The sequence below is a fragment of the Megalops cyprinoides genome, chromosome 5 (assembly GCF_013368585.1).
Source record: "Megalops cyprinoides isolate fMegCyp1 chromosome 5, fMegCyp1.pri, whole genome shotgun sequence".
In the NCBI taxonomy this organism is placed as follows: domain Eukaryota; kingdom Metazoa; phylum Chordata; class Actinopteri; order Elopiformes; family Megalopidae; genus Megalops; species Megalops cyprinoides.
Window position 1 is genome coordinate 40,815,919 of NC_050587.1, and position 13,714 is coordinate 40,829,632.

The 13,714-nt window shown below is 46.6% G+C and overlaps 1 protein-coding gene across 1 annotated transcript; it reads left to right on the plus strand.

Moving 5' to 3' along the window:
• The first annotated feature begins 11,886 nt into the window (after positions 1-11,886).
• Positions 11,887-13,202, plus strand: LOC118778186 (transcriptional and immune response regulator-like). The gene has a single exon (XM_036529592.1). The coding sequence runs from the start codon at positions 12,028-12,030 to the stop codon at positions 12,328-12,330; it is 303 nt and encodes a 100-aa protein (XP_036385485.1). The 5' UTR covers positions 11,887-12,027; the 3' UTR covers positions 12,331-13,202.
• The last annotated feature ends 512 nt before the right edge of the window (positions 13,203-13,714 follow it).

Sequence of the window (13,714 nt, forward strand, 5' to 3'; positions counted from 1 at the left end):
TTTCTCAAATTCCAAGCAGAAATATCACCATAACTAAAAGTTGGATGTTTTTAAAACTGAGTCGTACGATTTTTTCTTCTTACCCTATGGAAAACTATGGCAGCCTGAATAACCAGCATCATTTACCCACCTGTTACGGTACAATGAAGTGAGATGAGCCATTAATGGCTAACGATAGCGGCATGAGCTTTGCACTCTTGGCTTCAGGTGTGTTTTTCTCCCCTCCTGGATGACTGATGGGGTTTTAATGTCAGTGCTGCATGAGAAGCGTGCTTGTTTGCCAGCCGCTCTTACCCAGGGCATGTCACCGTACCTGCACTGACCCACTTACAGAGCTGGGCTTTGAACTAGGAGCCTTGTGGTTGTGCAGTACAATGTTTGATCCCACATGGTCACTCATCACGTTTGCAGATGCTCTTGCCCATCATAGCTTACACGGCTTAGAGTGTTTTTACATGTCACTCATTTACACAGCAGGATATTTACAGCCCACCTGGGATCCGGCTGTTGGGTTATGATCGCACCTTACCGCTACGACTCACCGCTGCCACTCCTCACCAGGACTGGACCCCACAGCTCTCAGCTTCAGATGTTCTCAGTAATTTCATGTGATTCTATGTTTGTAAAACATTTCCCTTCTAAATGGTTCTGTAGTGTCACTCTGCATATGTGTATATGTGGGTGTCACGCCCTCCCTGAGCAGGGATGTTGCAAGCCTGTCAGCCTTGGCGGTCTACCTTCCTACAGATACGCCAGGCAATGTCGTTGCCTTAAGGGGTTATCGCGCTATCCCCGAAACCTCCCAGGGCGGCGTGCAGCTAGTACACATTCGGCTTGCTTAAATACAACAGAAAGAAATATAAGATTGACGTTACCTACAGTTTCGGACACGGACGCCAAAGCTTCGCCCTTTCCGTGGCCAGCCCGACGGACAGCCCGGCCTCGGTGTAGCGAAGAGAGAGTAGCGCTCGCTGGCTTTCTTGCGTTTGCGTCGTTCAGTTTTAATATCTAAAAGGTCCCAGTTCACCTCTGTTGCGCTATGCTTGTTAGCGTTCTTCGGTTGGTCGCCTTCCCAGGACTTAACACATAGAAAAGGAAATCGCGCAACAACGTTGCGGTAGAGTGGTCGGTCATAAACTGCAGTAGGGTATTCAGTTTTCCCGCGGGAGGCCAGCTTCAGCAGTCCACATTGGTCCACAGTGGCAGCCACCCCGGTGCATGCGCAACCCCACCGGAAATAGCCTCATTCCACGTATCGCCCCGGGTGATAGGGTCAAACCACTCATTAATTAAGCAACGCCAACCCTCTTTTCATATTGTACCAAGCAAGCCGAAGTGTTTTAGGGACCCACTAATACTAACAATGAAATTTACTCAAATAAATCTGACAACAGGTATCAATAGTAATAACAGGCTCATCTGGGGACTAATAAGATCTCCTGGCACTCTCAAGGGTCATTTTTGATCTCACAGGAAATGGCCTGTCCGTAACAGTGGGCCTCAGAGTCTTTCTGCAATCCCCGGAGAGAGAAGAGATTTAAAGAATAAATAATGATAATTACTATGATTTTAAAAAAAGCTCCTTTTCAGTTGCAGGTGTGAGCTGGTAGGAATGGCATGGCTGTGAGCTGATCTGGGCTGCGGCCATGGTCTCTGTTCGCAGATGCAGCAGCTTCTGCAAACCTTGTGCTAACGTTGCGCTTACATTGTCCTAACACTATTCTAAGGCTGCATTCAGAGTCAATCATTAGGGGCACAGTCAGAAGGTTGGTATGGGGGGTGTGGGGGTGAGTCGGGACTGTTATTCCCTGGGGGGGGGGGGGGGGGGGGGGTCTGATGATGCGTGGCAGGCCGCGCCCTGAGAGTCTGTGAGCTCAAGGGCTGGACTGCAGGGTGCAGTAGGACTTCCTGTTTCCTGCTCACTGATTTATTTGCCTGTGCAGGACAAATTGATCTTTGATTTTTCTTTACAGAAAACATGTGCAATCCTTAACAATGAACGATTCCAACCTGGAGTTTTACTCTTTCATTGAGCTAGTGAACACCCAGTTTCCGCCAGCTGCTCTCCCCTTCCCCATTACATGGCCGTAACCAGTTTGACACCTCACCGTTTTGATTAGGCAATGAATTCAGCACGCAGTCAGCAGCAGCGGTGTGCAGTTACAGCAGTATGTGGCAGCAGTCCTCATTCTTCCAGATCAGTGACAGTCATCGCTTTGTGAAGGATGTTAGATTCAAGAGGTTTTTTTTTTTTCTGAAGCTGCTAACGGCATTACAGAGTTGGTACACACACAGACACACTCCCACACACACTGATACAGATCAGCACACACAAATACACATAGATTGCACCAACAATGACTCTGTCATGAAAGAGAGATTACGTCAACAGATTTTACCAAAAGAATTCTGTGAGGGGAACTAAACGTTCTAAGTAAAGTCAGTGAGTAAGTTAAATATTAAGCAACTAAACATTATTGTTTGGTTGTTTTTCTCTCTCTGAATGTTGGGGTGAAAGGCCTCTTGTTCGATGCATGATATCTTATATATTACATATATATCTTATATATTAACCTAATTGAGTGCCCATTTCCACGTCTGTTAATTTTTACAGAAAATAACAGATTTTTGGAGCCCTGAAGGCAGAAGTCATTCTAAAATGACGTTGTTTTCCTAAAAAGTCACCCCCACACGTGAGGAACTTTCTGGAAACGGGCCCTTCTGCACTCGCTGTGGGTATTTTGCAGGGCAGGTCGTATCAGCCTCTCCTGGTGTTTGTGTTGGAGTTCTTTGTCTGAAGCTGAGATAAGATGTAAGACATGAGCGATAAGACGTATCTGTCCGCTGAAGAAAGGCTCTGTGCGGCGGAGGCTGAGCTCAGGTCTCGCGGTGTTTGCTAAGCCCTCTGTTCTGCATCCATCTTGTTAGACACGTTTCAGCACAGCAGCTACCCTCTCAAAGGCATACAGGTTTTCACTGATCTGAGAACAGCAGATGCAGGAGCAGGAAGTGGCACGATGCTGGAAATTGGTCATGAGGCTAACCTGCATGACTAATCCACCAGGTTTTTCTCTGCGGTTGTTAATCTTTGCTCCCGACACAGACACATTTCTTTCAGAGCAGCCAGTGGGTAAATATTGCTTCTGTGTCGCTTCGTGCACCCAGTCACACAGTACAGTGGCAGCTCGTTCAGTAGGGTGGCGCGCTGTGGTCAGGACAATGCAGTCCTAACGTCAGGGTAAAGGGCCATTGCTGTTGCCCCCATGTTGCCAAGGTTTCCATGGTAAAAATGGCTCTGGTGCCTTTCAGAAAGGGCATTGGAATGGGGCCTCACTCCTTTCACACCTTCGCGTTCAGACAGACCACGACCTGAACATGCGCTGACAACACAACACCTCTCGTTTTGTGTTCACATGTACGGTCACTCAGCTTTTGTAATGAGATGATCCTCCCTTGCTGAGGTGGGCTGCCAGGCTCCAGCACATGCACCTTATGTCAGCTCACCACTATGACATCATCGCTCCCATATTTCATAGGCAATGACCTGGACCTTATCTCCCTCATTCCCAATAAGTTTCTTTCACCAGCAGAGGGTGCCATCTCCTCACAGTGGCCACTAGTTGTTGCCTTCTCAGGGCAGAACAGCAGGTTAGGTGGTGCAGACACATGTTATGTGGCTTTCTGACTCTCTGGGACAATGTGACTAGACTGATTTGGATAAGGTCAGTTAACACAAAATCGGCCGACGGTCTGTGACCTTTGGACAGAACTCCCTGCTTCTCCAACAAGCTTGCTTCCGGGGGAAAGCAGGACTGACTGTTCCCGGCCAGTGAACACAGGTATGACATGCCCTCAGTGTTGCTGCGATGCTGTGACATAGGTCAGAGAAACGTTATGTGAACGTTGCACATCTGTTCACTGCAATGGGGTATCAAGCTCTGAATATACAGGATAGAGCCAGTTTTTCCTACTGTCCAGCAACTTCACAGCTCTTTCCACCCTGAGGTCTGCCTTACTCCCTGAGACCGGTTAAAACCGGCTGGCTGGCCCAGTGCAGCCAGAGGTCCTACAATGCGTGAGTCAGCAGCCGTATGGAGTCAAACCTTCCTCTGGCCTCTGAGCTAGAACACCAGGGAACCAGAGTCAGCCGCCTTCTGGGGGGGGGGGGGGGGGTCTGTTATTCCGCAACATCTCAACTTATTACTATGGAGCACAAGCGTCCACTCATAAGCACATTGTAGTTTCCAAATGGAAAACAGAGAGCACATAGCCATCTGCCAACTAGTTCATCTCTTGTAACCCTTTGATCACTCGACTATCATTATTGTCGTTACTACAACATATTTTTTGTTTTCATATTTTATTTCATAATTCAGTCTTGAATTTGTGAGGCGCATTCCTCAGAATGAGATTCTGTGTCATTGTTGGAGAAACACCGATGGTCTCTCCGATTCAAACCCATGCGCTGGTCTCTCCGATTCAAACCCTGCGCTGGTCTCTCAGATTCAGACACTGTGCTGGTCTCTCCGATTCAAACCCTGCGCTGGTCTCTCAGATTCAGACACTGTGCTGGTCTCTCAGATTCAGCCACTGTGCTGGTCTCTCATATTGAGACACTCATGGACTCTCAGATTCAGACACTGTGCTGGTCTCTCCAATTCAGACACTGTGCTGGTCTCTCTGATTCAGACTCTGTGCTGGTCTCTGATTCAGACACCATGATGTTCTCTCCAATTCAGACACCATGATGTTCTCTCCAATTCAGACACTGTGCTGGTCTCTCAGATTCAGACACTGTGCTGGTCTCTCCAATTCAGACACTGTGCTGGTCTCTCCAATTCAGACACTATACTGGTCTCTCCGATTCAGACTCTGTGCTGGTCTCTCAGATTCAGACACTGTGCTGGTCTCTCTGATTCTCTGTGATCTGCCTTAGGAGGTCCTACCATGCCAGTGTGGAGCCCCATTTCTGCAGGAACAGCTGCAGCCCTTCTGAAAGGCCTTCAACTAAAGCACAGTCTATCAGCCCAAGGGCAGGAAGTGATGTCAACATCTCCCTGTCTTTCAGGTTTTAGCTGAACCGCACAGGGGACACTGCTGACACCATTCACCGAAATACTGCATTACACTGCAGTTTGTGTAACTACAGTCTCTAAACATGAAAGGGGACATGCCCCCCACCTACCCAAACCTGCACCATGCTGTAACGAGTTTAATATTTTACTCACTGCACAGAATATTTGATGCGCAGCATGTTTAATTTAATCACCGCTGAATCTGCAGAGATGTCACATCATCTTTCTTTAAATACCCCCCTCCTCTTCCTCTCACACTCCACTGAAGTGATGTCAGTCTTTCTGCCAGGCTGCTGTCAGATGCAGAGAGGTGCATTGTGGGTTTTTTTATGGACAGCCCTGGTTTGTTTGCCACATATGTGCATCACACACACACACACACACGCACGCACGCACGCACACACACGCACACACACTCACACATACACACACACACTCCCTCATACACATACACTCCCACACAATCAGAGGTGCTGGAGCACAGATTTCACTCCCATGCTTACTGTACAACGGACTGATTTTAAACATCAAAAATGTGCAACCGTGCGTAGGGTTTTATTGGGCAGGCTGAGAAGTACTTTCAGTTATCAGCGTAAATGCTGAGTACTTCAGTGTACAAGCACATCACAATCCTGTTTTACAGTGCAATAAGGTCTGGAGTTTATTACACTCTGAGTATAAAACACTATATAGGCTCTCTCTGAGGCAGGGAGCACCGAGTGGAGTGCCGAGCCGTGGCTCTTTCTGTGGATAAAATCCCAACGAGAATGGAGCCCTGGCTTTGCTGTGAGGCAGAACAAGGGAGATATTTCTCACAACACACAGAGGCAGTCATGGAAACTACAGGGGCTCGTTTAGGAGTTCAGTGCTTTGAAACCCGCCTGGCCAGGACCTCCAGGTTTAACTCCTGCATGTTTTTGTACGGGGTGCGGTTGGGGTGGAAAGATGACTTTGTTCCTGTGAGAGATTGCTGCTCACAGAGGGGCTGTGCTGGAGCAGATTACTCACAGGGATGGGGGCTGCCCTCCTCCTGGCTCACTCACTCCTCTTTACTCCTCTCAGCAGTGGCTGCAGAAGGGCAGGAGCAGGCCAGTGCTCCCCACAGGAGTCCGGGCTGGAGGCTCATCAAACCGGGTACGGTCACTGTGGCCCTCTGACCGCACGTTCCAACCGCTCCCGTTCTGCCCACGCTGTCTCAACCCGGATGGACAGGGTTTAGTGGAGTGAGGTGACACTCTGGGTCAGGGTGGACATCTTAAGTCTGTCACTTACTCTTCTCAAACCGTCAACGTGCCACACGCAAACTCCATGACCTTTGACCCCTGCATTCTACCCCCTGTAGAATGCACCACTTCGAGGTGTCAACAATACTGAAGCTTCTGAACACCTCCACCTGAATGGGTTAAAACATCACTGGTGTGGGCAGCTACTTACTTCAAAGACATGCCCAAATGACAGCACTCCGGACTCATGTGCAAGGACCAGGAGGGTAAGCTGCACCCTACAGCGATGTTCTGAGCCACATCAGCTTCAGGAAGTGGGCAGCTGAGTATATGTGTGCGCTTACACACTGAATGCATTACTCTGTCAGCTCAGCCTCTGTTGCTGATCAGGTCAGGGTACTTCCTGTTCGGGCTGATGATATCATCACGAAATCCTCTTAGTAACAGTCTTAATGGCTGAGCCCGGAAGCTCTCAGGTCCAGGGACTTCCCCAGGTCTTTCTCCAAGGCTCCAGGTGATTGTCCTTTCCAACAGAGCAGAAAAGTTATTCCTCCATCGTCCCTCTTATCAGCTGTGTCCCTGACATGAGGGAAATATGTTTTCTTCCTGAGAATCAGCACAAATGCCCTGTCATGAAAGAGGAGGGAACAAGCACGAAGGTATTAACTCCAGTTTGTCCTCACAGAGATTTAACAGAAGAGCTCTCTGCAGACAAAATATCTAACACTGAGCTCTCTGTAGCTAACACTGCTAGCGCTGAGCTCTCTGTAGTCATCCCAGCTAGCTCTAGTGTTCCGCTTGGAAATACATACTCAGACACAGCTAGGATGAGGGCTCATGAGTCCATGCTGAGTCCATTCGCAGCACAAAGCCTGAGGCCAAGAAACCGCAACAATCCAGCTGTACTTTCCCCATAACTCATTAACAACCTGTAAAACAGTGGCCATGTAAACAGCACGATTAGATAACAGTTGTTTATGGGGACAAAGATACAAGTCATCTGCTACAATAAACCTTTTATAGGAATATACTGTATGTTAAACCAGAATACAGGCAGAATACATTGTAAAATTACATGCATTTTACAAGGTGATGCACCATATTGCATGTAGGAAAGGTGCCATACTGAATATCTTTCATTAACAGTGTGCTATAGTTTTTATTCAATGTACATCTCTTGTATTTTGGATGTCATATTTTACCATATCTGACTGATATATGACTTTTTCTTGATGAAGGGAAAACTTATGATGCTTTGGAATTGCTGTCTAATTATTCTTCATGTATTTTTCAAACCTCTGAAGTCATGGAAACAAAAGGACAGGAAGCAGGGGTGCCCAGCAGACTCTCGGACAGGAAGAACACACGGAGAGAGCGCGGTACTGCACTGTGACACAGCCGGCAGTCCGAGTCTCAGACACAGCCTACGCTCCTGCTGTGGACTGCAGGCCCCGGGGCAAATTCCTGAAGCCTTAATCTGAGTGTGCAAGATCCTCCAAAAAGCAGAACAAGGTCACGCATTACACCACACAGAACATGCAGAGCTGTGCCTATTCAGACACTTTGGCTGTTATTTCCATAACCTTACCTCATTCATTGGTTCTGTAACCTTCTGTTTCTTTCTTTCGTTGTAAGCTATAGTGGCATTGCAACTATTAATCAGAGCTTCATGAAAAACTGTGGCCTAATGGAGAGATATAATCAGCAAAGAGCAAAAGCATGCAATAATGTTTAAGATAAATATAACACCTTACAACAGTTCCTATGGGCAAACTTTAAAAAGCAGGGCTGTTGTAAGATGTGAAACGTTGTCTTCTTCTCCCTTTCATTTTCTCTGGAATGCTCCTCTCTGGCATGCAGGAGACCACTGCTGATTCACTTGGTCCTGCTGTGTCCATGGGAATTTGAATGTTTTTGGTCTGTAGACATCCACAGCAGGGAACAAGGGCCTTGCACTTTAAGATGACACTAAGCCGATGCTGCATGTACAGACTTCCGACTTTGAGTGAGGAAAGGCGCAAACAGCTTTTTTCAAAAACACGTGTCTCAGTTTCAGTGTGGGAAAATCAGGATGTTTTTCTCATGTCTGTGTCAACACAGGGACACAGGGATCCCAGAAAATTACACTTTTTTACCTCAATCACAGTGCGGTGAATAAATCAAAGTGAATGCACTGACATCGCTATCTGCGTCTAACGCATGAAGCGATCAGCACTGGGGAGTAGCAGCCAATGCAAACAGCTCACTCCCACAAAGGGAACCATGGAGCCAGATTTTCTAATAAAGGCCTTGAGTGGCCAGAAGTTGATCTTCAGATCTGACATGTTTGAAAACACAGCTGCACACCAGTCCTCCGCTGACTCAGCTGTGGGAATTTACATAACCGCCCGTCTGGGCGGCAGAGCCAGATACAGCGCGTCCGTGTTTTGCTGAAGTGTTTAGCGACACATAAATATTTAAACCAGGCCAGTTGCTCTGAGTCACACAGCATCAGTGATTGGATGGCCGTGACATCATACAACAGCTCCCTCCACTGACTCTGAGCTGCGTGTGCAAATGAGACCATTCCATCCCAAGCCGAAAGGAAGACGTCAAAATCAGAACCAAAAACAAACAAAAACTAAACAGAGGTAGATGATTTGTTCAGATGAACAGTTTGGTGAAGGTTATTCTCACATGTATACCACTTGTAATTGGCCGTGCTACAGAGAAATGTGTGTGTTGGTGCTGCTAAGTTTCATTGTGTTAGTAAGGATTTGTTTTTCAGGTACTCCTATCGGGCTTATGTTGCATATTAGCCACTCTCCTGCACAGCTTGATAGCTACTGAGTCGAGATAGGTAAGGCACCTGATTCGAGGCTTCAGCTGCAGGGCAGCACCTTGGAGCTGAAGCAGAAACCCTCTGTGTGCACGGTGTCTGTATTTGCTTCCTGCCACTCCCTCTGTTATTATGTCTCACTCCACTGGCTCCCTGAAGCTGCAGCATGAAGTTCAAGGCCTTGATGATTGTGTTCAAAACAACCAACAAAACTGCACTTACCTACCTGAACTCAATACTACAAGCCTATGTTTCCTCCTGACCACTATGCTCTGCTGCGCCAAACTCAGTCACATCACGGCACAAAATCACAAAATTTTCCTTTACTAAAAAAACAGATCTAATGGCTTAAAACACTCATATCTGTTGCACCTAGCTTGTACTTTGTCTGGCCAACTATTGCAACCTGGTCATTCAGCACTTCTCATATTGTCTAAAGGGTCTGCCAAATGAATAAATGTAAATGTACTGTAACCCTGCTGTAGATACTGTAACCCTGCTGTAGATACTGTAACCCTGCTGTAGATACTGTAGCTCTGCTGTAGATACTGTAGCTCTGCTGTAGATACTGTAACTCTGCTGTAGATACTGTAACCCTGCTGTAGATACTGTAGCTCTGCTGTAGATACTGTAACTCTGCTGTAGATACTGTAACCCTGCTGTAGATACTGTAACCCTGCTGTAGATACTGTAGCTCTGCTGTAGATACTGTAACCCTGCTGTAGATACTGTAACTCTGCTGTAGATACTGTAACCCTGCTGTAGATACTGTAACCCTGCTGTAGATACTGTAACTCTGCTGTAGATACTGTAACCCTGCTGTAGATACTGTAACCCTGCTGCACATGTCAGTCAATCATCACTATAAAGCAGCTCATATGTATATTCAGCTCATATCCTGTTTGAGTCTGTTTAGGAATTTAAAATCTTAACAAGAATGAAATCATGCATATTTATATTTTAACAGTCTAATCAAATGTTTGCTTTAGTGTTTTTTTTCCTTTCCTTTATTCATCATTATGGTTTATGAGGTGAGCAGGTTTTGCCCTTAATTGCTGTAGTTGTGTGTCGCAGGGGCGTCACAGAGGATCCCTGACGCACTTCGGCCTCCTGCTTGTCTGCGCTGGGGAGTGACGACCGGCCGTTCGACCTCAGCTTGAGCGAAGCCGGTGAATCCTCTGGCGTGCAGCACTGCAGGGAGGTTAATTGCCAGCGTCTCCTCCCCCGCTCCCCAGAGAGGGACCGCCCAAACCCTCAGCCGCTTCCCCGTCCCTCTCCCCCGGCCGCCCTGACCCTCGCCCCAGCGGTGCCTGTCTGCTGTCCTGCGTCAGGACATCACAGCAGGAAGCTGGAGGAAAAGGCTTCTCTGAGGATCGGCACCATTGTTATGAGTGGGGTCAGACACGTGTAATATATCTGTCTCTCCATGCTCTTAGCCCACTAACGGCTTACATCCTCAGCATTCTCACAGTGGTCATAAATTATATAACACAATGTATGAGCCAGAGGTGTGCCTCCTACTGTACGTCACCATACTCTGCAAAGTCTGCTTTACCACCTCTTCTTCAAACTTTAAACGTCCCTACGTTCCTACTGTAATTCTTAGGACAGTCCAAAGGTAAAGTTGCTGTTTATTAACACATCTGACTGGCACATTACCTTCCTGAGAAGAGTAGTAAAACTAAACAGCTCTTCCATCTAAAGACACCTGTGAAAGAAAATGTTGATTGGCAGAGGGTACCTGAGCAATGTTTTGTTTATATTCACTTCCTCAGTTTTGCGCAATGGGGAGGGACTTGCTTTGTTATCAAAACACAGCCATGTCTGTCGCTCCAGCCTATAAACAAACTTCACTGGGTTTCTGATCTTTCACAGGGCAGGCACTTGTAGGACTATTTGTGACTGCTGTCAGAATGACACAAGCCTAGATGTAAATGCAACACCTCAAAACTGCATAAACCTTTAGTGAATATGAATATTCATCATATGTATGCATGATCGTGATATTCATGCAGATCTTTACTATAGCAGCACCTTAACCTAAAAATATGACAATAAAGTTTTGCACTTCTTACATTAATAACAACTACAGTTGCAGGAAGTATTGCAATTACTGATACAGCAATACAACTGATACAATAACTATTGCTACAGTACTCACTGCAACTACTGCTGCTGGGCATATAAAGTAAAACTTATTTTGCTTCAATTATGTATTGGCTACTTGCTAACATTTAATGATCACTGTGCTGTACTAAAGTCTTACTGAAGTAAATTTCCAAAAGTGCTGATGCGAATTAATCACATAATACAGGCGGTGATGATAAAAGCCAGTGATGGCCATTCATGTACTGGTTTAAGTTTTGTACTGCGAAGGCGGAGCCAGACATGGTTAGAGAGCAGTACCAGCAAGGTGGCACAATCCTTTTCAACTCGTATGAATTATGGAAAACAGATGGATCGTTATAACTTTTTTTGAAATTTGTTCAACGTCAAAACTCGGTTTTCTCTTGGAGTACATAAAGTGGTCGTAGCACTCCATACTTCTGCGCCAGAGTTTGCTCGGGAGTTTCATCATTCGTCCCGCTGTGACGCACGGTAGCCGGTCAGGATTCCGATGCATTATTCACGACCTTTTAAAGTGGAGTCCAATAAGCTCACAGTATTTTCAGCGCGATCCGACCAGGCCAGCGGGAATAGGCGTTCCCTACGGCAGTGATGTCATTTCTGTTTATGGGTCTTGACAACCGGAGCGTTTCTGGTAACCGTTTAAATAGCGCAGCCGGGCAGGCAGACGCACCACACTACGCTGACGCAGACGGCGAACAGCTTGGCTCAGCTCAGACAGAAGAGTTGGGGAAGCAGCTTCGCACACTCCGGTACCTCTCCTCGGAGAAGAAACGCCGTGAAGATGTCCACATACGTATCCTCGGACTCTCGTCGCGTCAGCCCCTCGGTCCACGGGATGAAGTTCGACACAGCCCACCGCAAGAAAGCCGTGCCTTACATTTTCGAGAACGTCAACCAGGAAGTGTTGATTAAGTTATTTCAGAAAACGGGAGACACGAAGGCGGAGGAACGGGTGAAAAGTATCTACTCCTACGCCCATGACCAGGAGGAGACGTCCAAAGCGCTTATGGCACTAAGACAGCGGAAGAAGGACAAGTTCCTGCAGATCGCTGACTTGGCCAGGCAGTCGCTGAAACTCCACTGACTCCCACCGCGCTCTGCGGATATGAATCGCTTGCTTTGGCGATCAAATACTAGGCGAGACTCGCCGCTGGGGATGCGGCAACGGGGCGGACGAAGAGAGCGCTCTGGGACAGAGCATGAACTGTGAAAGGCTGCAGTGTGCAGCAGGCCGCATCGGAGCGCTGGCACAGTTGTGCCACAGAAAAAAATCGACATCACGCACAGAATGAGGAGGGATTGATGGAGACGAACACACGGAACGCTGAAACACACGACATGAACTGACCAATTTGACGGCTTGGCCGTGAAGATGTATGCATTTTTTGAATGCGCTGGGTTATGATTACACCTTACAGGTGTCTTAATAAGTGCACAAACTGTTACTTGAGACATGTGCCGAAGTAATTGCCTGGAAACGTGGGCTCTGGAAGTACAATGCCTTGTCTCTGTACCGGTTTGAAATTAAGATTAATAATCTCTGAACTGATTTACTACAAAATGTTATGATAATGCGTGGGCGCACAATTCACCTTTTGCAATTACCCGAATAAATTATTTTATTAAAGTGCTTTTCCCTTGGTGTTAGAAATGTTTCCACACACAAACATCGAGGAGGCAGATGGTTTGATCATGTACATAATAAGATTCACACGCAATATCTGTAGCTATGCAATATTTGATAAAGATAGTTTAATTAGCAAGGAACTGAACCCACACTGCAGTATGGGAATGCTGCATTTACTTACAATAGCATGTGCAATGATCGCAAGAATGTACAGAGTATGGCTATTTAATCTCCCACTGGAATCATGTTTGAATAGATATCATGTAATGCAATGGGTTGTGGAAATCAGTCATTTCATCTCACAGCTGATGACGTAATTCAAAATTCCTTAAAAAAAATAAATAAATAAATACATTTTTAAAGAGTAAATTCTGACAGTCCTAACAATTTTTTTCTCCCCTGACTGCAAAACAACACTATTTGTGATCATTTGAGAATTCAGGTAGTAAAATTTATATGGAATGCAAACTCGGGTTTTGTTAAATGTTATTCCCCATGACGGATTACCTTATACGGGCCATTTTTACCGCACTTTTAAGGTTAATGAAGGACGCGCTGAGGACACACCCTTACCCTCATCGCACCAAACCGACTCAGACTGGTTTAGGACGATCCTGCTCTCCCCGCCCCGCCGTTTCGGCTGAATCATTGAGACACCTCCGGTGTGAGAACTTGAACTTCTGAAGTCTGCCGCCTGCGGTGTTTGTATGTAGAGAGAGTCCTCACATTTCAGAACGCAAGACGTTTCTTTCACAATAACCACTCTGACTCAATCTGAGATGTGATAAATTCAATATCGCATCACCGTTTAGTCAGTGAACATTCCACGGGTAAAGCGATG